Source organism: Aspergillus alliaceus (assembly GCF_009176365.1).
Source record: "Aspergillus alliaceus strain CBS 536.65 unplaced genomic scaffold BDW43scaffold_1, whole genome shotgun sequence".
Classification (NCBI taxonomy): domain Eukaryota; kingdom Fungi; phylum Ascomycota; class Eurotiomycetes; order Eurotiales; family Aspergillaceae; genus Aspergillus; species Aspergillus alliaceus.
Window position 1 is genome coordinate 733,415 of NW_022474684.1, and position 21,695 is coordinate 755,109.

General features: G+C 49.5%; 7 protein-coding genes across 7 annotated transcripts; 5 read left to right on the forward strand and 2 right to left on the reverse strand.

The window, feature by feature from the left end:
• Positions 1-1,880: 1,880 nt before the first annotated feature.
• BDW43DRAFT_317696 (oxidoreductase, short chain dehydrogenase/reductase family) lies at positions 1,881-2,989 on the reverse strand. Its single transcript, XM_032048565.1, has 4 exons — positions 2,532-2,989; positions 2,374-2,485; positions 2,207-2,320; positions 1,881-2,154 (listed from the first exon to the last, which is right to left on the reverse strand). The coding sequence occupies exons 1-4, from the start codon at positions 2,981-2,983 to the stop codon at positions 1,954-1,956; spliced, it is 879 nt and encodes a 292-aa protein (XP_031906360.1). The 5' UTR covers positions 2,984-2,989; the 3' UTR covers positions 1,881-1,953.
• Positions 2,990-3,889: 900 nt separating this feature from the next.
• On the forward strand, positions 3,890-6,034 carry BDW43DRAFT_305302 (sugar porter family MFS transporter; the record flags this gene model as incomplete). The annotated part of the gene is made up of 13 exons (XM_032045770.1): positions 3,890-3,957; positions 4,010-4,129; positions 4,178-4,196; positions 4,242-4,431; positions 4,491-4,537; positions 4,586-4,640; positions 4,694-4,812; positions 4,857-5,123; positions 5,171-5,292; positions 5,342-5,514; positions 5,567-5,632; positions 5,682-5,762; positions 5,817-6,034. The coding sequence occupies 13 exons, from the start codon at positions 3,890-3,892 to the stop codon at positions 6,032-6,034; spliced, it is 1,545 nt and encodes a 514-aa protein (XP_031906361.1).
• A 252-nt stretch (positions 6,035-6,286) lies between these two features.
• On the forward strand, positions 6,287-8,994 carry BDW43DRAFT_258395 (Zn(II)2Cys6 transcription factor). Its single transcript, XM_032039971.1, has 9 exons — positions 6,287-6,403; positions 6,460-6,623; positions 6,669-7,418; positions 7,475-7,727; positions 7,774-7,893; positions 7,942-8,346; positions 8,394-8,476; positions 8,536-8,594; positions 8,644-8,994. Exons 1-9 carry the CDS (start codon positions 6,307-6,309, stop codon positions 8,894-8,896), a joined length of 2,184 nt encoding a protein of 727 aa, XP_031906362.1. The 5' UTR covers positions 6,287-6,306; the 3' UTR covers positions 8,897-8,994.
• Positions 8,995-11,398: 2,404 nt separating this feature from the next.
• Positions 11,399-16,725, forward strand: BDW43DRAFT_305304 (uncharacterized protein; the record flags this gene model as incomplete). The annotated part of the gene is made up of 10 exons (XM_032045771.1): positions 11,399-12,982; positions 13,033-13,272; positions 13,332-13,421; positions 13,472-14,208; positions 14,274-14,470; positions 14,543-14,740; positions 14,798-14,908; positions 14,956-15,201; positions 15,275-16,099; positions 16,154-16,725. 10 exons carry the CDS (start codon positions 11,399-11,401, stop codon positions 16,723-16,725), a joined length of 4,800 nt encoding a protein of 1,599 aa, XP_031906363.1.
• A 41-nt stretch (positions 16,726-16,766) lies between these two features.
• On the reverse strand, positions 16,767-18,165 carry aspf2 (major allergen Asp F2). Its single transcript, XM_032050426.1, has 3 exons — positions 17,545-18,165; positions 17,061-17,470; positions 16,767-17,009 (listed from the first exon to the last, which is right to left on the reverse strand). The coding sequence occupies exons 1-3, from the start codon at positions 17,924-17,926 to the stop codon at positions 16,968-16,970; spliced, it is 834 nt and encodes a 277-aa protein (XP_031906364.1). The 5' UTR covers positions 17,927-18,165; the 3' UTR covers positions 16,767-16,967.
• A 405-nt stretch (positions 18,166-18,570) lies between these two features.
• zrfC (putative ZIP Zinc transporter) lies at positions 18,571-20,574 on the forward strand. The gene is made up of 4 exons (XM_032050427.1): positions 18,571-19,173; positions 19,223-19,357; positions 19,408-19,648; positions 19,698-20,574. The coding sequence occupies exons 1-4, from the start codon at positions 18,830-18,832 to the stop codon at positions 20,463-20,465; spliced, it is 1,488 nt and encodes a 495-aa protein (XP_031906365.1). The 5' UTR covers positions 18,571-18,829; the 3' UTR covers positions 20,466-20,574.
• Positions 20,575-20,822: 248 nt separating this feature from the next.
• Positions 20,823-21,609, forward strand: BDW43DRAFT_305307 (GNAT family N-acetyltransferase; the record flags this gene model as incomplete). The annotated part of the gene is made up of 2 exons (XM_032045772.1): positions 20,823-21,228; positions 21,356-21,609. The coding sequence occupies 2 exons, from the start codon at positions 20,823-20,825 to the stop codon at positions 21,607-21,609; spliced, it is 660 nt and encodes a 219-aa protein (XP_031906366.1).
• Positions 21,610-21,695: the final 86 nt, after the last annotated feature.

The following is a 21,695-nucleotide window of genomic DNA, read 5'->3' on the forward strand; positions in this document are numbered from 1 at the left end:
TACAGTATGTGATCTCGGCTAAGCGAAGCAGAGAGAGCATGAGATAGATGCCCCTGGAGGTGGTCTCATCGAGTCTTACAAGTTCCTACACGATAGAATGACCAATACCCATCCGGGCTACCAGCAGCATGGAATGAAGCGCTTCCTAGTACACCGAAAATCACATTTGATCCTACTGAGCATTACGCAGGACACTTTTCCTTCCTAATATTTATCAGCAACAATCATGAATCAACGTCGAACTTCTTCCACATACTCGCTGCTAAAGCTATTATAAGATAGTTATAGTACCGGAATAAAGCATATACATCATTTTATAATGTCTGACCACCCTAGTTGACGAGCAATGTCTCCTCAACCCCAGAGGTGTTCCATGCAGATGAGGACAGAGGGTTCTGCCCACGCAGCCTTTTTAAGCGTCGAGTAGTACTGTGTTATAAGAGTTAGTAGCCGCTTGAGATAGACCAAACTCAATCAACTTACCTTAAAAGGTACAGTTTAATACTAAAGCAACTGCCAATCCGATACAAACGACGATCGGCCCGAATATATAGTCTAAGACTTGGCTGCTACATTATCTGATAAGCCAAAACTGCTTCTTGTACATATACCATCTCTATACGGCTAAGAATATAGCGAAAAATATAAAGACAATGGAAAGAGCTCGGGCAATATTGTTGTACTTAGCGGCGTTATACAATCCGGGAAAAAGAGAGGAGAGAAGGATGCTAATATAAAGCTACTTCATAGTTAAATATTTGCTAGTTTGTAAGCTATAACTTAATTTCTACGCGTCGAGCTCTGTTGCATTTTCCTGTTTAGCTAAAAGGAGAAAAGATCGATTAAGTTAGAAGACGGCTCAAGGAACGACGGTGAGTAATTTAGGCATATAAATTGAAGCCATTGTCCGCGGCCCTTCACCCAAGAAATCGACTCTCTCGATCGCCCCTCTCGATTTTACCGACCCTCTCGATTGCATTTGCAACACCTAATTTTGCTAAAGGTTGCCCTCTTTTGTCATGTGACCGATAGTCCCCCTATCTGTAGCCGGCACCCGATGCGAAATGTTCCTGACTCACTGCAGTAAAAGGGGGTGGCGAAGTGCAGAGCACGGAGAGACCGGCCCAATGGCAAAAATGGCTCGACTTGGACAGAGTCGACACGGCGTCAAAGGATGGGAAAGCAACGAGGGGAGGTGGGTGGGCGAGGACGCCATCTATATAGACCGCGCTCCATGATGCCAAGCCTCAATAACGCGCTTTCCCCAACTAGGCACGCTATACCGCTTCTAGTAATTCGCCGTCACCGAAGACTACGGAGTATGTAGTCAAGTGACCTATGCAGAGTAGTCCAGATATATATATATATATATATATCATTGTTGCATATGAATTCTGTAGAAATATCTCGGTAAGAGGAAAACCGTAGATTCAACTGCCTTAGGTCTAAATTAGAAAGGTCTGAGGAAACAAAAGCCCATACAAAGGTTCTTAAGGCTCTACAGGCCCCCGTTCACTAAGTAACAGTGAAAAATAGCGTAGAGGAGCATATTCAATGAACTCAAAAAAAAAAAAAGCCATATCTATACCAACATAGACAACCTCAACAAATCTTCACTTGCCCTGGCCGCACGGCGCTGAGGCAACAAAATTCCCCCGATCTTCTCTCGTACTAAATTATATCTATAGATTCGTAGTTTACCGTCCTTCGACGAAATCGCCGAGAGACAATGGCCACAAACGATACTCATTGGATCAAAGGTGAAAAAGGCAGCCCACTGATGGATGACTATAACTATATGGACTAAGATTGTCAATGTGTTTCAGGTAAAGTGAAGAAGATATATGAACTAGTCTCATGTCTGCCTTTCTATCAAACAACTTCTATCTAGTGTTCATTACCCATCTAATAAAACGCCAAAGTATGCCATTCTGAGGCGGCCTCGTTCAATTATTAAGCAGAAGCGCAGTGTCCACCGTCAACCCTCAAGTCAGTTCCAGTCATGAATCCACTGCCGTCGGCCAGCATGTATACTGTCGGCGCCTTGAAGTCTTCAGGGACACCTAAGCGGCCTAGTAGCGCACCACGCATCCAGGTCTCCTCGACCTCCGGCTTTTCCTGCAGAAGAGCATCAGTCATAGCTGTGCGGATGTACTGGTGCCGTGTTAGCATGAGTAACTGAGGGATGCAAAGACTCAAAACGTACACCAGCCGACAAAGTGTTGACACGAATACCATACTGGCCCCATTCCTGCGCAACAGAGCGACACATCTGGTGAACGGCTGCCTTGGAAGAGTTGTAGGCAGTACATGTGAGGCCCTACGCATCTCCTATTAGCAAAGTCTAAACATCCGACCGTTGGAATGACATACGCGGTTCGCGATTTGACCAGACATAGAAGCGATCATGACCATGCTTCCAGGCGTTTTCTGCTCCTTGAAGATGCGTGCGCAGTGCTTGGCCGGGATGAAAGTTCCAATCACGCTGTCGCAATTAGCATCCATTCCTCTGTTGTCTCAACCAAACGTACTTAACATCCAGCATCTTCCGCCATCCGTCGATCGGGTAATCCAGCGCAGGAACCATCTGTTGAATACCGGCACAGGTGATCGCTCCACGCAGAGGCATATTCCGTCTCAGCCCCTCGGCGGCAATCTGTTCGAGGGTCTGCTGTGTAGTTTCCTCGTTTGTGATGTCGCACTGTGTATATGTAGCTTGGAGACCCCGGGCAGAAGCTAGCTTCTGCACGGTAGCCCATTCCTCTGCGCTTGGAGCGGGCAGGAGATCTAGACACGCTACATCTCCGCCGGCTTCGAGCACGGCCGCCGCAAGGACAACTCCGAGTCCGCGACCGCCTCCGGTGATCACAACTGTGCGGTTGCCGAGTGAAAAAAGGTCTCCGGTCCGAGCCACGGCGGGATTCTGGATGGATTCTGGGACGTCGGAGGTCGAGTTTTCGGGGGCGACTGCGGAGGGGGCCATTTTGGGTTGGGGTTTATGTTAAGAGATTGCAGTGTCTGGAACAGCGACCGACTGGTAAAAACAGGTCATCATATATATGTTTGATCAGCATTGCTATGCGGCGCTTATCTACAACCAAACCAGTAGGACATTCGACCCCAACATGGATGGGTACATGTTTCAATGTCTTCCTCGAGCAGTCTCTGTCAACATAAGTCCACATAAAACCCTTCCTCCACCAACCGATGATCAGGTACACTGTTAGGTGTGGGAACTGTGCTACCGCGTCGATGCGTGTGTTTACCCATGGAGGTATCTCAACAGCAGGCGGATATGCAGACCAGAACGGGTAATATGGGGGCAAAGTCTGGGGATGGAGGAGTGGGTCTTCTCTGTAGGCGCTAAAGACTTCCCGAATAGGAAACCAGGGCTCGGTACCGATCCCAGACTTCTGCCGATGCCCCGGAAGTTGACCGGCGACGGCACCAGGTACGCCTGTCCCCGGTATCTCGCCCCCATGTACTATCCAGTGATCTTAGCTCTTCTGATATATGCAGAAGGGAGGGGGGGGGGCATAATTTACTAAGTGATCTCGAAGTAGGGCCATGAGTTAGGACCGTAGAATGCATGAGTGATAAAGGATAAAGCTGAAGGTCTAGAAGAAAACACCACGAGGGTTTAACCTTCTGATGTGTTATTTTCCATGTTGCGTCCCCGAGATCCTTTAGCCCCGGGGCCCCCGCAATTCGCGAGCTGTTGCCAAACGAAAATACACGGGATGGTTTAGACTATGACGTCCGGCTTTTTTTTCGGGGTACAGTCGTAGTCGTAAATATAAAAGTAGATGCTGTCCCATGAGACTTGCGTAGCTCTCTATGGTAAACTCACACGCATTACGCCCGGAGTGAAATACTAGTAGCAGCAATCATGACATTCCTTGTGGGACGGCCGCTGAATCTGGCCATTACGGCTACTGCAGGCAGTGGCTTCCTTCTGTGAGTTTATGTTTGTACTATCGGGCTCCAATACTGTATACTGACTGAACAGTTTCGGTTATGACCAAGGCGTCATGTCAGGTCTCCTGTCGGGGGATGCCTTTGTTCGGACATTCCCTGAAATTGACACCACTGCTAATGGCCATGGTAGTTCATCTTTGCAAGGAACTGTGTAAGTTTACCTAGCATCATCCTTCGGCTGAGACTAACAACGTACCAGGGTCGCCATCTATGAGATTGTGGGTCGACATCTTCCTCGGGCAAACGATGACTGACTGTCGCAGGGTTGCTTTTTGGGTGCCATCACGGCGTTAATTTGGGGTGAGAAAGTGGGACGTCGAATGTGTATTATGGCGGGCTGTGTGATCCTCTCAATAGGCGCTGCTCTCCAAGCCAGTGCCTACAGTATCCCCCATATGATAGTGGGCAGAATCGTGGCAGGCATTGGGAACGGTCTCAACACTAGTACTATTCGTACGTGTCTTCCCTGGGTGGCTGCCTTTGACTCTGGTGGACTAGCTAACGTTGCACAGCGGTTTGGCATTCCGAGCTGAGTAAGGCTGAAAGTCGGGGAAAAGGAGTAGGTCTCCACTTACAGCATGTATTCTGGCTTGGGCTGACTTGTTAGCTTGCCATCGAATTGTGTATCAATATCTTCGGGGTTATGACTGCGTACTGGGTCGGTAAGTTCGGCATTGCCTCTATTTTACTTCCCAAACGAGCTCTGACAGCATAGACTATGGCATGAGCTACGTTGCCAACGAGGCGCAATTCCGTTTTCCCATAGCTCTCCAGATCCTCTTTGCTATTGTCACATTCATCGGCTGCATTTCCCTGCCCGAATCGCCTCGATGGGTAGGTCTCCTCTAGTATTTCACTATCTAACTAACAAAAACCAGCTTATTGGACATGGCCGCCATAGCGAAGCTCGCCGTATTCTATGGGCGATTCAGCCCAACGCCCGCAGCATGACCGAGGATGACCCGGTGGTTACCCAGGATATTACAGAAATTACACAAGCCATTATGGAGGAACAGTCTGCTTCTGAGGAGGGATCTTTCCGGCTGATTTTCAAGAACGGTCCCCAGAAGTTTCTGCATCGGACACTTCTGGGCATGGGTGGGCAGATGATGCAACAACTGTCTGGCGTGAATCTGATCACATATGTGAGTCCCTTTTCAATTATGGGAGAATCTGAATCTGATTTGAGTAGTATAATACCGTTATATTTGAAAAGTCTGTTGGAATGAGTCACAATTTGGCATTGTTGCTGGCAGGCTTCAACGGCGTGGCTTACTTTTTGTCGACCTTTATCCCCATATGGACCATTGATCGGTATGCTCGGTATCACCTTCATAAATGCTATTCATGCTAACCCTTACAGACTCGGTCGGCGGAAGCTGATGCTTTTCGCTGTTATCGGGCAGTGCGCCTGCATGGCTATACTCGCCGGTACAGTGTATGATGGCGGCCACGCGGCGGGACTGGTGGCCACTGTGATGCTATTTCTCTTCAACTTCTTCTTCGCAGTTGGTTTACTCGCCATCCCATGGCTTTGTATGTTCGCCATTTGTTATATAGATCGGATTTATATACTAACTCTCGGCAGTGCCCGCAGAATACTCCCCGTTGGCCATTCGTACCAGATCGGCAGCATTGGCTACGGCAACCAACTGTATGTCCCTTCGAGCCGTTTTCGGGAGGTATTACGCTAATTAATCTAGGGATTTTCACTTTTTTGGTGGTGGAAATCACTCCGGTGAGCATTTCGAACATTGGATATCGCACCTATGTCTACTTCGCAGGTATGTTCTACATTTTCCAGTACTACCCAGGTTCTCAGTGACTAATGTAAACAGTATTCAACTTCTGTTTCATCCCTATCATTTACCTTTTCTATCCCGAGACGCGCAATCTCACGCTGGAGCAAATCGATTGCTTATTTACCGGCGAGAAGGTGAAGCTCCACTGGCACCCATCGATGGGAATAGCAGGCGACCCCGTTCGTCGCGTGGGAGAGAAGGATCTAGAGAGTGCCGGCGCACAACATGTAGAGAAATTGGTTTCTTTTTCCTAGGTTTGGAGTTTTATATATGAGACGTATGGTCAAGAGGACCGGGTAAATGTACTTGTCATTGAAGAAAATTCGCCACAGCAGATATTTCTTGAACTAATTTAACCCCCGCAAATTCCCCCCACATTAATGGAATGTGATAAACACTAGCTGCGGTTATCAGTTCCTTTTTGGGGAATCTACGCGATGGGTCATCCGGCCCCAATTTACTTGTTCGAGTAAATATAGTCTGTCTATCCCTTTCATCGTATGATGGTCTTATCACCTCAATCATAATGACTACGATTCACCAGGGCACAGAATTTTTGCGCCATGCTCCACGGAAACGTACTCGAACAGGTTGCATTAACTGCAGTAGACGTAGACGGAAATGTGCGTATAATCTAGTCATTACTACTTACGCAGGTGCAAGAGCTCACAATCCCCAGGCGATGAGTCAAAGCCGACATGCACGGGATGCAGACGACGGGGCGAAAAGTGCCAATGGCGCGTACTAGGCTCGTTTCGAGAGGCCAATATCAAGGTTCTAGAGCCAGGGCATCCGTCTATGAACCAGCCGGTTGGCCGGATTAATCGGCAAAGTAAATTCAAGGTCGGTACAAATCATGATACCAGCCTTAATTAGCTAATCGGGTAGATATTAAACGTTGATCCTCCATCGACCCGAAAGGAGCGTGCTCGTAAGGAGTCTGAAAGAGCGCCATCGGCACAGCTCCAGCGGGGGACAGAACAGGAGGGTTCAGCACCTTCGCCGCTACCTGTTAGTTATCCGGATCATAGTCAGGCCCAACTACCCCAGCCCGACTATAATCCGTGTGACAATCAGGGTTTGTCCCCTTCTATATCTAGCAATGCCTCCTTCTATCCGTCTAGGGAGATTCGCGGCCACGAGGGCGAGAGAGGCCGCAACGATGACACTGCCAACGAAGCTCCACATCACTACCCCCAGGAAGCTTCGTCTCACCATCCGTATATGCACTCCAGCCCAGAGTTTGTTGCTGAGCTTACCGCGCCGCGAAACTTCTCCGGCAGTGCGACATCCTTCCCGGCAACGGCCCCCGAGCCTTACCAGGGAATCGCCTCGCCTCTCTTTGACCACAGCGTCTTCTCCGACCCAGTTAACTTTGCTAACGATGTGTTTCTTCCCGGGTCTGCCTACGAGGCGCTTCATACCGCGCTGCGGAACCGACAGCTCTGGACGGCCCGGCCAGACATTCCTAGTCGGTGTAGTTCGCCAGCATCGGTTAGAGAATTTGGTGCAGTGTCCCCCCATGAGTTGCAGATGAATCAGGGAGATAACTACTCAAGATTGAGGCGATACTTTGAGCTCTCGCCGGCTCGAGAAAATGTGCTGTGGCAGAACTATCTCAACGAAATTTGTCTATGGGTATGTAGCTGTCTTGCTGCCCATGGTTGCCTTCGAAATCTTTACTGACCGATCAGCTCGACATGTTCGATAACCACCGTCACTTTGCTTCAACATTCCCCCAGATGGCTAAAACCTGCCCCCATCTGCGCTATTCTATCCTAGCCTTATCGGCACGCCAGATAGAGCGGAAGCAGAATAAGGAGTCCCAATCAGAGAGTCTTTCCCTGTACCAGGAAGCAATTCACCTCCTCCTCCCCGAACTAGAGAGCAAAACAACACCAGTCATAGCATCCTGCGTGATTTTATGCGTTTTGGAAATGCTCAGCTGTATACCTCCCACCTTCCCTAGTCAAACAAAGCTAACGTGCCACAGGCAACCCCAAAGAATGGCGTCGACATCTGGACGGATGCGCATTCCTCATCCAGGCAGCCGAGATCCACGGATTCTCGGGAAAAGAGGAACAGGCCCTATTCTGGTGCTTTGCAAGAATGGGTAAGTACACCACCCTCTCATGCACACAGCATTGGTCTAATGTATCAGATGTCTGCGGTGGTCTCATCTCTGAAGAAGAAACCATCATCCCCATCCACCATTGGATCCCCAAGGACATGAGTCCAGCGGAGGTTTCCCAGCTCTTTCTAGCCTCCAACTTATCCGCCTTCGACACGTACGCAAACTACACTGTGTACCTATGCGCACAGACACTGGGCGTTCTCTTTCATCCCAATTCCCAGCTACCTCCATCATGTGTATCGTGTCGATATCTTGGAAGCCCAGATGACCGAGACACCTACGTGCACCGGTGGAAGCGACTTTTTGATAGCGTGGAAGAGTGGTACGATAACCGACCGAACCAGATGAAGTCCATCTTCACGATACCGGCCACAGCAGGAACTGGGCAAGAGAGACCGTTTCCGACGGTTTTGTACGGGAATGGAGCTGCTAGTATGTTCTTGATCATCTCCATCTCGGAGAGGTGCTAATGTGTCCAGTCTCTGGGAACCAGTTGTATCATACTTGCGCATTGCTTTTACTTCAGCGGAAGCCGAAGACGCTTTCTCTTTCTGGACGGCCGGTATGTTTTTTTTTTTTTTTTGTTTCTCGCAAGATTATGTCGGATACTAACCGGTCTAGAAATCTGTCCTCTGGCATGCGAGGCAGATTTGTGCTATCTCGGCCTCGAATACCCATCAGTGAGTTTATATTCCTCTATTGATTGGACAATACTAATGTAATGATCAGCGGCTGCTGGACAAACGCCCTCCAGCCACTTTGGCTCGCCGGGAAAGCCATGTCTCACCACTCCGAACATACGGCTATCATCGAAACGCTGACTCGCATCGAGCGAGAGACCGGATGGGCGACAATGTGGAGAGTAGAAGATCTGAAGGACTTTTGGGGCGAAGATGACGAAATGGAGGAAATGGAGAATATGAGAGTGGAGATAGAAGGCGACGCAAGACTACAAACACCACGGGGCATCCGAAGCCAATAGGGCTGTAACTGTTGCATATCTAACGAAGTAGATGACGCAACGGGTATAGACATTGATATATTCTGAAACAACTCCAGGGCAGACATAACCCGCTATAATGAAAATGGCTTGCATATTCATAGCAACAACATAAACCCAAGAGCTACTCCGTATAATCATAGTAAATGAACTAGCATCTTCGGCCCCTCCATCATACCAAGTTCTAAGCGCTGGGATCGTCAGCCTCGCCGATTCAACTATTTACCTTCACCACCCTCCCTCCATCAACCTCTGTACACCTACGGAGTAATATCAGGCACCTCAACCTCAACCATCCCCAACCTCTCAATAACTTCAACAACCCCCCTTAGTACCCAAAGCACCCGCCAAAACTGCACAATAATGAACAAACTCACTCTCCACGACCTCCCCCCACGCCACGACCCCTAACGCCCACAACGACGGCCACATTGGATTCGGAATCCCCCATCCCACCCCTCACCGCATCGGCGGAGGCGTGATAATGGCATTGGGAAACGACGTCAAAACCCGCCCCTGGGCAAACGCCAACTGCCAGCGCTGGCTGATCGAGTCCGCCTCGGACGACTACTACGGGTTCCGGAACATGTCGACTGGGGAACTTTTAAGCGTAAATTAGGCCGGGTATGTGGGAGCTAGTTCGTGGGAATTGAGAGAGCATGAGCCGTTTCGGGTTGAGGGTGTTGGGAATGGGGAGGAGACAAGGTTGAGAGTTTGGTGGAAGGAGAAGATGGTGTGGATGGTTAGGCCTTCTATGATTATTTGGAGTTTAGTGGGCAGGTGGGCTATTTTGGTGGGTGTGATGGGGGTGTTTGGATGGGTGTAGGCTCCGGTACTTTGAGATTCTGGGTTGAAGGAATGTGTCGGGCGGGGATTCTTGGGGTGACTCCGGGTGCGTTATGGGGAAGGGCGTCTAACTAGGGTTGTGTCTGATTGGTACATGTGTTTGATTATCGAAGAGTCGGAGCTCTAGGGGTTCTTCTATTTCACGGTGGCCTTGTTGTTTACTTGAGTTGTATAGGCGGTCTTTCCTGGCAAACCTTGATTCGATGCTACAGTTTCCCAAAAGCCAAAGTGAAGCGCCGGGGGTTTTTGTGCATTTGATTAAATTCGTAGTAGCTAGGAGCGAGTAACCTAGCGGGCTATTGACATGAAGTGTGCTCAAACTCTCCTTTCCCTGCATCTCGGAGTGGTAAATAGTTCCGTGAGGCGGAGCTCGTGGTGGACCTAGAACTAGACGAATCAGGGACACATAAGGGTCTTATGGCGTACAGCTTTAGGATCGGCTTCACCGGCGGATTGCCTGTATAGCTAAGAAACTTCAGCAATTACGCTTTACCGGGTTAATAGAATCTTGTTGCATGATTGGTTGGTTGGCACAACGGTGGTCAACGACACGACTGGCCCGCTATGCTCCCTTTAATTTAATCAGTCTAGCAGCTGTCAATGCCAGGTCCAGGCTGGCGCTGCAAGCGTCCTCCATTGCAGGACCGGCATGAATCAAGACCACTGATCCGGTCTGCCCCCCCGGAGTGGCGTCAATATGGCTGCGAAGCTGTCAATTTTTAGAAAAGCTTAGTGTTGTCTATGTTCTGGTCTGTAGCTTTTAAATTTCGAAGCAAGTAAGCACTTTGGCTCCCCAAAATGACAAAGTAAAGGAAAGTGTGCAAATCTAGAGGGAATCGGCACTGCCACAACCCAGGATGCCGTGTACAAAGACACGTTCTCCACAGTCATAGGTCTCCTCTCCTGCCATTCTACTCATCTTCTGAATGTTAGCATTAGCTGTTCAACTGGGTTATAAGACAGTCGTGATGTGTCTGCATAACAGATATCCTTGTAGTGTAGTGAGCGGGTTATGAGGGCCTTTTCTTCAAAGGAACCCCCCTCCCCTTCCTTAAGCCCTATGAAAAAAAACAAAGGGTGTTCAAAGCACATTTAATAGGACTGGCGTTAGAGATTTAAGGGTAGGCAACAGCGGACCAAGCCATACAGCGTTGTATCGCGTGATTCGTCGCCACAGTCAATGTAGTGAGCTTCACATCCTACCTATCTCTTGTGACGCGATGAGAGGGTCGTATCTGTCATTGTTTGCACAGCCCTGTGGATAGTTAGCGTGGTTTCAGAGAAGGACGGGAAGGGGTAACCAACGGTTTTATGCGCTTGGATTTGTCAAGTTTAAGAAAGGGTTACATAGGTGGGCCTGGTATCTCCAGAGGTTCATCCGAGGTCCCAGTCTACTAAGACTTGGCACCCGTTCTGGAGAGCCAACCATCGACTAATAATGGGCCGTGCATTTGTTGGTGTACCTTTGCATGGAGAGAGTTAGGGATGGGTGTGAAGCCCTAATAATCTTCCCAACGCTACACCCGCTTCAATGCCGTCCTGTAGACTTGACGGGATATTTGGACACTTTTGTTTTTCAATCTAGTCAGTCTGGCACGTTCTTTGCATCCATCCCAACCTTCATCGTTGCTTTTAGTCATGGTCCATCCACCACAATGGCGGAGAATCTACCACCAAACTTTGACTCTCACTTATAAGAACCTCCTGGTTTTCTACAAGTCACCTATTGTTACCCTCCTTAGGGCCTTGATACTGCCGGTCGCTCTCACGCTCATTTTCTGCCTTCTGAAGAACATCAAGAATCCCAACGACGACGACCACTATGGCATTTCCCAAGATGGAGCATTGGTTATGGACCTTCCTGTGGCCATCTCAAATGCCCCTTCCCAGCGACTGGTTTTCGCTTTGAACGGTATTAGGAACAATGAATTGAATGATTCAGTCAAGTCGATTATGGCGGATCCCAAAATGAAGGGGTTTGACACACAATTAGTCGATGACCCAGAGATGTTGTTCGATGTCTGCAAACAGTCTATTTACGGCTCAAGTGACTGTTTCGCATCTGTTATATTCACCGCGTTCGATGAAGCCCGGGCAGAATACATAATTGCGATGGACGACGATGCAGTGCGAAATACTCCTTTCAACTACCGAACCCAGCAATCCATTTTCACAGAGCGCCTGCTCCCACTCCAGTGGGCAATCGATTCTCATATCGGCAATTTTGCCTCCCAGCAGAAGCCCATAGTGAAGACGTGGGGCGGATACTTTTCCATTCCAGATATAGCAATGGCTCCTCGAGAACAAAACTACTGGTTGTCACTCGTCTCCATCTTCGTCGCTCCTCTTTTCACTTTCATACTTCTGTGCCTCACACACCATGTGAGCACCTTTGTGGCCGGGGAGAAGCAGAGCGCCGTGACAGAGTTGATGACAGCTCAGGGAGTCAGCTTGACTCCGCGCATTCTATCATATCTTATCTCATTTTGTATCCTTTATTGCCCTGGAATGATAGTTAGCTCAATACTGCTAGGAGAAATTCTTTTCCCTGTGACGCCCACCGGTTTGATATTCATCCTCACGCTCTTTGCAACCATCTCGTTCGTTACCTTCTCGAATTTCATCGGCCTAATGTTCACCAAAGCGCACCTAGCTGGACTCTGCACCTCGGTACTTGCATTTTCGGTGGGTATAGTAACCATTGAGCAAACAATGAGAGAGACTCGAAGCCCGGGCCTCATGACAGCTTTATCTCTGATCTTTCCTCCCTATGCTTGGGCCACGCTTATCAGGGACGTTGCTGCTGCAGAGTCTATGAAGCAAAGCTTTCCAGATGAGCGAGTCAGAGAGTCACAACAGGGGGTACAGGGGAATCTTTTTTTTGTTTTCTTTATCTTTCATATATTTTTCTATATCGCTGGCACTTTTGCGGTCGAGTATTTTCTGTGGAGAATCCCGAATGAACGGGAGTGGATTGCAAACTCAGACGAGGTTGCCCTCCGAGTGGGAAGTCTCTCCAAAACATACAAAGGGGATAAGAAGGCTGTGAAAAGCCTAGACTTTGAGGTGCGGAAGGGTTCCGTTACCTTTCTGCTTGGTCCAAATGGAAGCGGAAAAACGACTGCGTTGAAGTGCATCTCTGGCATGACGAAGGTGGACTCAGGGTCAAGCATCCAGTTTAGCCAGGACGGCTATTCGTTTGGATTGTGTCCGCAGAACAATGTGCGTGTCTCACTGCTCTACTAGACGGTTAGACTAACCCCCTGTTATAGGTACTTTGGGATGCACTCACTGTCAATGAGCATATAAGTATCTGGAAACGGTTGAAAACTGCTGGCAATCCCGTGTCTGTCGTGAAAGAAGAGGATGTGATTGCGGAATGTGATTTAGCCGGCAAAGCTCACTCAGCGGCAGGCACATTGAGTGGAGGCCAGAAGCGAAGGCTACAGCTTGCAATTGGCTTCTGTGGAGGTTCAAAAGTCTGCTGCATTGATGAAGCTTCTAGTGGGTTGGTACGCTATCCTTCATGCATACTTGGCCTCCCTGAGCACCTCTGAACTGATTTGAAAAGGACCCATTATCACGCCGTAATATATGGAACATCATTCAACAAGGGCGTCAGCACCGAACGGCTATCTTGACCACTCACTTCTTAGATGAGGTCAGTTTTTCTTTGCATACATTGTGACCCCTTTCTTGACAATATTACAGGCAGATGTACTTGCAGACCACATCGTGATTATGTGCCAGGGGCGGCTCGTCTGTCAAGGTACTAGTATAGCCCTTAAGACGCAGTATGGGGATAGCTATCGTATTAGCGTCAATGCTGGAGCACAGGACGATAGAGGAATAACATGGAAAGCTGCTACCTCGACCGAGGCAACAAAAAAGGTGATTGAGCTGGAACAGCAAGGCACCGACAGTGCTTGTAATATCACATTCCCCACTCTGGAGCAAGTCTTTTTGAGAACCACATCCCAATTCAACACAACCGTCCAAGAAAATGGCGGAGATGGTATTGTCGGTGAAGGAAACACCGGTGCAACCGATCCACCCACTGTTATCGAAAAGGATGAGGCTGTCGAAGCTGAACACCAGGGTGGCCTGGACCTCGATGTTGGAAGGTCGATCGGCGTTCTAAGACAAATAGTTGTCTTGTTCAGGAAGCGCTACCTGCTTCTCCGTCAGAGATCTGGTTGGTTCGTTTACGGGATCAACCTTCTTACTCCGATTGTTGTGGCTGCTGCCCTGAGCAAGTTTCTCTACTCTTGGAAGCCTCTTCCAACGTGTGAAGGAAACTTTCAGCGTTTTATGAACCCCAAAGGCATTGAAATACTTCCAATAGAAAACCAACGGCTACCGCCCTTCTCGGGCCACCCTGGCGCAATATTGGGACCTGGCAAGGAGTTCCAAGGACCTGTACAGGACGAGCTATTTGCTGCTAGTCTGTGAGGTTACCATATTTCTCAATTCATCGCTCAAGCCCACGATAGCTGACAGTTTGATTTTGCAGAGCTTGGGTTTACGAGTCAAATACACAGAATCCAGTGGAAATGGCTGCCCTGGCTGTGGGCAATAGAAAATTCGTACCGGCCCAGAACAGCTTTGCGGATGCCATGAATAACTCACAGGGGCTTGCTGGCTTCGGCCTTTACGCGCCCACACCCGAGAACTCCATTTTCTTCCACGATGTGACGCCTGATTTATCAGGTAGGTTGGCACTGTATCCCAAATAACAAGAGACAGTATATGTGACTTGGCTGATATTGGACAATATTATAGGTTCTCGTCTTTCAGCGTTTAGTTTACTCACGAATCGGATCGCCAACTCAACAGCTACCCAGAAAGCACGACATCTATCGACAAGGATGAGGCTGATGCGCCATGTAGAGTCCCACCATGATTGGAGAAACCTTCCGATCTCAATGCTGTTAGTTATTGCTTTAGTAGGGGCTGTCTCTACAGCGTCTATCTATCCAGGTAAGCAGAACCATGCAGCATATATGGTCCGTTTATGATTCACTAACATCATGCTAGTGTACGAGCGCATCTCCAACGTCCGGGCATTGCAGTACAGCAACGGCGTGTCGCCATTCGCCCTGTGGGTCGCATATTTGCTTTTTGACACACAATTTATCTTCGTGGAAGGTACCTCGATCCCGCCCCAGTTCCCTCAGCATCCTCTAATCAACCAGGCCTTATCGTATGGGGAACCCTCTTCGTCAACCCCGTAAACAGTATCTGGTATCGACCAGACTGCATATTCGGTGCCGTTATCTTGTTCGGCATTGCATCCTATCTCGGCACATACCTCATGTCGAGCCTATTTCGCCGGGCTGGATTCGCATTGGCCTTCGGTGCACATGCACTGCTACTATTTCTGTATTTTATAGCATACGTACTCAACCAATTCTTCACCGACGCGGATTCCCGCCATGATGGTATGTCGCAATTCCTCGTGTACGTCGGTTGATATAAAGAGAAGATGATGCTAACCCAAAGCAATATACAAAGCGTACAACCAAATCCACAACAGCCTCGGCCTAATTGCCCCAGCTGCAAATCTAGCCCGTGCTTTATTCCTAGGAATGAATACTTTCGACGTCCTCTGCGGGAAATACGGTGACGCGGATACCTCGAATCCATACGCATATGTGCGCTATGGAGGAGTGTATGCAAACTTCGTATACCAGATCATCTTCCTGGCAATCGCATTGGGGGCCTACGAGTATGGTAGTGCCGAATGGTTCCGCCAGCTTTTCTGGTGGCGACGAGCGCGTATCCCATCATCTAACGATGGCGACGATATCCCCGGAGCCTACGATATGGGCGATAGTATTTTGCTCGTCCCCCCCAAGACGGCTACAGCGACCGCCACTCCAGCAAACAAGGGTTCTGCCCCGATCCTGCAGGTGGATGGGGTAAGCAAGCTATTTGGGCGGTCTTACGCTGCCCAGAATGTTACGCTGTCTATCTCGGCCAACGAGACACTGGCGCTGCTGGGTGGGAACGGTGCCGGAAAGACAACGGTTATCAACATGATCCGTGGCGAAATGAAGCCTGATGCTGGGGATATATATGTAGATGGGATCTCTGTCCTTCGACAAACCCGGAACGCAAGGCTACATATTGGGGTATGTCCGCAGGACGACGCGGTAGATAATCTAACTGTGCGCCAAACCCTCGAGTTCTACGCGGCTGTGAAGGGATTGAAGAGGATAAGAGAAAACGTGGACCAGGTGATGACTGCGCTTGATATTTTGCGATTCGGAGATGTGCGGGCCCGTGCACTGAGCGGAGGAACAAGAAGGAAGCTGACTGTGGCTATCGCGTTGCTTGGTAAGTTGCCCTTATCCCTGTTGTATATGGAGACCTTTAGTTGATGATATCCAGGAAACCCTCCGCTGCTACTCCTGGACGAACCCTCGACAAGCCAAGACGCAGGCGCGAAGCGGAACCTGTGGCGTGCATTGAAACGAGTCCGTGCAAATAGGGCCATCTTGCTGACCACGCATAGTATGGAGGAGGCGGAAGCTCTCGCTTCGAATGTAGCAATAATGCGAACGAAGCTCTTGGCTTCTGGGACCTTGATATCCCTCAATGAAACGTATGGCGGTGCATATCGACTGAGAGGTGCTCGCTGTACCACCGTGGGTAGTGATACGGCCCGGGCAGAGGTTAGGAAGGTCTTTGCCCAATTGGGGCTGCATGCGATGAACTATGCGGATATGAATGGTATCGTGCAGTTCTTTATCAAGTACGATAGGCGGTATCTGGGCCGGATTTTGTATGCAATGGAAGAAATGAAGGTTGGTAATATCTCAGGAGGGTCAGAAAGTACTGGGGATGTTGGACTAGCGACGAGTACGTCGGAGAATCGGGGACAGGCAAAGATCTTCGAGGATTATACGTTGACGGAACCGACACTGGAAGAGCTGTTCATGAATGTTGTGACGGGATACTGAATTAATATAAGATTAGAGGTGGAGTACTACGTCGGTATATTTGTGTATATATACACACGGTGCATCACACGTTATTTATATTTAATCATAAGCTGTTGTCTCTAAATCGTAGCATCCATAAAGAGTGACTGGGTGAGTATATCCCATAGCAGAAATTAACATTCCTTCTCTTAAACCTCATTAAACCACACTAAGACCTCACATCATATGAGCCTTCACACCAACCCAACAACACCGTATATCTAAGTACAATGCACCTCCCCACCTTCATGAGTATGACAATTCTATCACAGTCAGTTAAACCTCAACTAGCATGCAGAAAGAAGAAAACTCACCGCAGGCAAATCATCTGCAGTATGACTATCACCCCTCTCAGCACCCTCATGACTCACCTCCACCTCACCAGCACACCCAACTCCCGGCGCCGCAACATCAAACGCATAAGCCTCCAGCGCAAAATACTGTAGAGTGTTTGAATCCCTCGTCGAGGTACTTTTATTCCCAGCAGCCAGCTCCACAACCTCCTCATACCCATCAGCAAAATGCTCTACCCAGTTCTGCCCGATGGGCGGCATGTGAAACAGCCTGTGCAGCAGATCCGAAGCCCAGAACGTATTTGTCTTGGACCCTGAAACCGTGTATCCGAGTGCACACATGGAGGTCAGCGAGCGGCGAGCTGAGTAGCTTAGATCGCAGATGACGGTTTCGTTGGTAGCGTTTGCGCCGCGCCAGTGGCCGGCCCAGCCTATTGATTTTCTGCGTTAGTATGAAGAAGACAGTATATTGGCGCCATGGTTGATTTGGCGAGGAAAGACAAACCATCATTAGCACAGTTCCCGTCGGGATTGTCGCAGCGGAAGAGGACACTTCCTTTGTCGCCGTTGCTGACGATGTCGTAAGCGCCGATCGCTTCGAAGGAGGGCCTGTTGCCGAAGTATTTGCGGTATATGGTGCTCTCATTGCCCCAGCGGAGGATGTGGGCTTTTGCGTGCTCCACTAGGGCGATCGTTTCATTGAGGCCGGTTTCGATTTGGTGGCGCTGGGTTGCGTTGCAGCTTTGGTGGATGGGGTACTGGGCTGTTGCGCCTGCATCCCAGGGGGATAGAGTGTGGGGGGTTGCCTGGGAGCGGGTGGTGAGTCGTATGGGGGCCGGGATGGCCGATACGGTGGAAAGGAGGAGGAAGGGGATGAGGGCTACCATCTTGGCTACGGAGGCTTGAATGGATGCTTGAAAAGGCTTCTTGTGGCTACCTATCAATACATGGGGTTGTGGATGAGCTTTTATATTGTGATCTTTGCGTGCTGAAATTGGGTTTCTTGAGGTTGCCAAGTACTTTGATGGTTCGTATTGTGCATTTGCTAGCTACCGTGCGGCATATCCTCATTTCGATATCTTGTGCCAAGAGGTACCTTGTGGCTGAGGTTGATATTGCTGGGAATCATCGTTCCTGGTCTTCGAGACCTTGTATTGTGCTCGTGGAATGATGGCCCGGAGTGGTATCTGGGCATCGCATGATGGTAGAGACTCGGAAGATGTAGTGAGAAGTATCTGTGAAACATCTCCTGACAGGTACATATGCAACATCCCACGTGTATACTAAAACCTCTTATACTAATAGTTATACAGTATGTCGTTGTCCGATCACAGCATGAACCCACGATGCCAAGAAATCGTGGGCGTCAAAGGGACGGATCATGCCAAGGTCTTGGTAGGGGGACCTTGGAGACACAAACCGTACTGGATTTCAAGGGCTTTTTCTGTGATGGACCAATATGACTGAATATAAAGGCGGATATAATGGCTAGAGCCCTCTTGGCGGAGGAGACAGGCATCCTTGGCACGGATACCTTGGTGGTTAGTCTGCGAAAGGCTTCTCGGCGGAGTGGGAAATCTCTGCCACAAAGCAATATTAGAGGCGTGCCACCAGGTCGGAGAAATCCGACACTGGCAAGCTTTTTCAAGTAATTGATATTACTGCCTGCTAAGCGAGTCAGCATATAGCACGATACCTTGTGAGAACGAGGAAATAAATAGTAGTCGTGCGAGGTCTCATTTCTCGGCTCATTATTCTCTCGCGAGTTGAAGGAGTGAGACAAAGAAATCATGTACAACATGTTCCGGGGGTTGTTCCTTGCGTCTCTTGCAGCCAGCGTGGTGCATGCGCAGTCCTATTCGGGATGTCACAAACATGGTAGCGTGGAGTACTGCTACGGGGCCGACGGTGAAGAGACCCCTATCACTACACATGCACAGGCAACAGCCACGTCTGTGACTGCTACTACTACTTCCTCAGCACAGACTGCTTCTGTGACCGGCTGCCATAACCACGGTGACGATGTGTACTGCATCAACGGAGAAGGAAACGAGGTGCAGGTGTCATTAACCACTACCCCAACAGGGGAGCTGCCAGCACAATATACTGGCTGCCACTCCCATGGAAGCTCACAGTAAGTATACCCTAGGAAGCTGACCTAACAACAATCTCATATGTCGTAGGTACTGCTTAGATGCAGGCGGAAACGATGTTCAGATTCTCGCAGAGGGGGAAACTGGCGATGAGCATGACCACAGCAGCGGGTCCGGCAGTTCCTCCCACGGCGAACAAAATTGTCATTTCCATGCTGGTGTTGAGTATGTTCGATAGTGAGAGATAGTGATAGGAAGGCAGCTAACTAGCTTAGACACTGTGTCGGTGCGGGCGAGTCGGAACACTCGGGCACGAAATCCTGCGGTGTCCAAAGTCGTGACTATGATATGCCATTGCGGATCGGAACGTTGTTCGTGATCCTTATTACCAGCGCCATTGGTGTTTTTCTTCCGATGCTGCTGGTTAAGCTGCCCTTTCCCACAATCAATACAATGGCATCGACTGTTATCAAACAGTTTGGTACTGGTGTGATTCTATCCACTGCATTCGTCCATGTAAGGCTACCACCCAGTATGTGTGGTGAAGCCTGCTGACTCCCTTTAGCTGTACACCCACGCCAGCCTCATGTTCACGAACGAATGTCTCGGCGAGCTCGAATATGAAGCCACCACATCTGCCGTCGTGATGGCCGGTATCCTCCTCTCCTTCCTGACGGAATATATCGGTCACCGCATCATTATGGCGCGGGGCAGTAAATCGCCCCCTGAATGCTGCGACGACACACCATCACACGATAGTTCGACAGCCCCCAAAGAAAACGCAGCACCGCGTGCGATGCAACTCGCCCAGCTCAGCCACAACCATGGTTCAGATCCTACACAACCGAACACTAAGCTGTCCGTCCTGGTCATGGAAGCGGGAGTGATCTTCCACAGTATCCTAATTGGTCTGACGCTTGTTGTCGCAGGCGACTCCTTTTACAAAACCTTGTTGGTCGTGATCGTCTTTCATCAGTTCTTCGAGGGTCTGGCGCTCGGAGCTCGCATTGCGCTGCTTCCGGGTCGCATCTTCCCCAGCAAAGCCGTCATGGCGGGGCTTTTTGCGATAATTACCCCGATCGGAATGGCCATCGGAATGGGAGTGCTGCACTCTTTCAATGGCAACGAGAAGAGCACATTAATCGCCCTCGGTACGCTAGACGCATTGTCGGCTGGTATTCTAGTGTGGGTCGGTGTCGTCGATATGTGGGCTAGGGACTGGGTGATGGAGGGAGGTGAGATGCTGGACGCGCCCCTGGTCCGAGTATTGGTCGGAGGAGTAGCGTTGATCGCCGGTATGGTGCTGATGGGCGTGTTGGGCAAGTGGGCTTAAACCCGAGGCTTGCTATTGATGTATATAGACTACGACTGTGATGGAAAATACTGGACATAAATAAGTAACGTTGAATGCGATTCAAAAGCTTTAGGGCTTACAACCCACGTGATGGTAGACAGTGCGTTAATTTTATGAGAGCGAATTCCTTAGGATTTCCCAGCGAACCGGTTAAATGAAAATATGAGCTAAATGACTCACGAGGTAATTATCGGCCGAGGTAAACAAGACTACTAAAACGGGTGCCCGACCCCCTTGGCACCGCCGATATGAACATCAGTTCAGCCCTGAATGCGACATGCAGCGAATTCTCCCAAGAATATTCCTCGAACTTTAGGACACCCGAATCGAAGCAAAATGTCCCAAAACATCGATATTCATTACGCCACCGAATCCGAGGCAGCTGGCCTCGGCCGAATAAATATTGTCAGCTTTCAACACCAAGCGTTCTGGGCAAATGTGATGCCTGGTATCAAGCCGGAGTCCTGTTTACCGCTGAAGCAGGCTCGCTGTCTTGAGAAACTCGCCTCGCCTAGTTCTCATGTCTTTTCTGCGGTGGATACCAGTGCCGATCGTGTAGTGGGGTACTCCCGATGGACAATCCCCTGGGAGGAGAGTAAAGTCGACTTATCGGAGGAGGGCAAGACGATGGTGGCGAATGCGGCGAGTTTTCGACCGTTAGGGATGAGGGAAGATATCTATGAAGCATTCTTTAAGACGCTGAAAGCGAGAAGAGACGTTCACCTGAAGGAAGGCGATATGGGTATGTTGCTCTTCTGCTAATTGTCGCCTCGAGAGTTTCAATTCGCTTCTTGGCTTTCGACTCGCTGAACCCCACATTACGTGAAGCTTATCTGGGTTGGTTGTACTAATGTTCCATGGAATGATAGTTTTGGATCTATTAGCGACTTTGCCCGAATGTCAGGGACAAGGAGTGGGCACTAAATTACTACAATGGGGGATCCAACAGGCTGATGCGCGGAACGCGCGCATCTATCTCGAGGCCACGCCGGATGGACTTCCGCTCTACCAGAAGTACGGGTGGCGGAAGTTAGAGGACCTCATTCTCGACTATGCTCAGTACGGTGGTACCGGCAAGGCACACTTTGCACTAATGATGCGAGAACCTCATTCTCACCCCTGATGACGTTCCCTCACATCCACACCGATCCTGATCCAGCCTGAGGCAGCCAAAAGGATGCATGAAACGTGATCAGCTGATAAGTTGAT

Coding starts and splice junctions, on each gene's coding strand:
- BDW43DRAFT_317696 (XM_032048565.1), bottom strand. CDS start 2,983: ATGGCCCCCTCCGCAGTCGCCCCCGAAAACTCGACCTCCGACGTCCCA. Junction 2,321..2,373: donor CTGGTCAAATCGCGAACCGC/GTATGTCATTCC, acceptor GGAGATGCGTAG/GGCCTCACATGTACTGCCTA. Junction 2,155..2,206: donor TCAACACTTTGTCGGCTGGT/GTACGTTTTGAG, acceptor ACACGGCACCAG/TACATCCGCACAGCTATGAC.
- BDW43DRAFT_258395 (XM_032039971.1), top strand. CDS start 6,307: ATGACTACGATTCACCAGGGCACAGAATTTTTGCGCCATGCTCCACGG. Junction 6,624..6,668: donor ATCGGCAAAGTAAATTCAAG/GTCGGTACAAAT, acceptor CTAATCGGGTAG/ATATTAAACGTTGATCCTCC. Junction 7,728..7,773: donor CGTTTTGGAAATGCTCAGCT/GTATACCTCCCA, acceptor AACGTGCCACAG/GCAACCCCAAAGAATGGCGT.
- aspf2 (XM_032050426.1), bottom strand. CDS start 17,926: ATGGTAGCCCTCATCCCCTTCCTCCTCCTTTCCACCGTATCGGCCATC. Junction 17,471..17,544: donor CGGGAACTGTGCTAATGATG/GTTTGTCTTTCC, acceptor GAAAATCAATAG/GCTGGGCCGGCCACTGGCGC. Junction 17,010..17,060: donor CTGCAGATGATTTGCCTGCG/GTGAGTTTTCTT, acceptor TGACTGTGATAG/AATTGTCATACTCATGAAGG.
- zrfC (XM_032050427.1), top strand. CDS start 18,830: ATGTACAACATGTTCCGGGGGTTGTTCCTTGCGTCTCTTGCAGCCAGC. Junction 19,174..19,222: donor CACTCCCATGGAAGCTCACA/GTAAGTATACCC, acceptor CATATGTCGTAG/GTACTGCTTAGATGCAGGCG. Junction 19,358..19,407: donor CATTTCCATGCTGGTGTTGA/GTATGTTCGATA, acceptor TAACTAGCTTAG/ACACTGTGTCGGTGCGGGCG.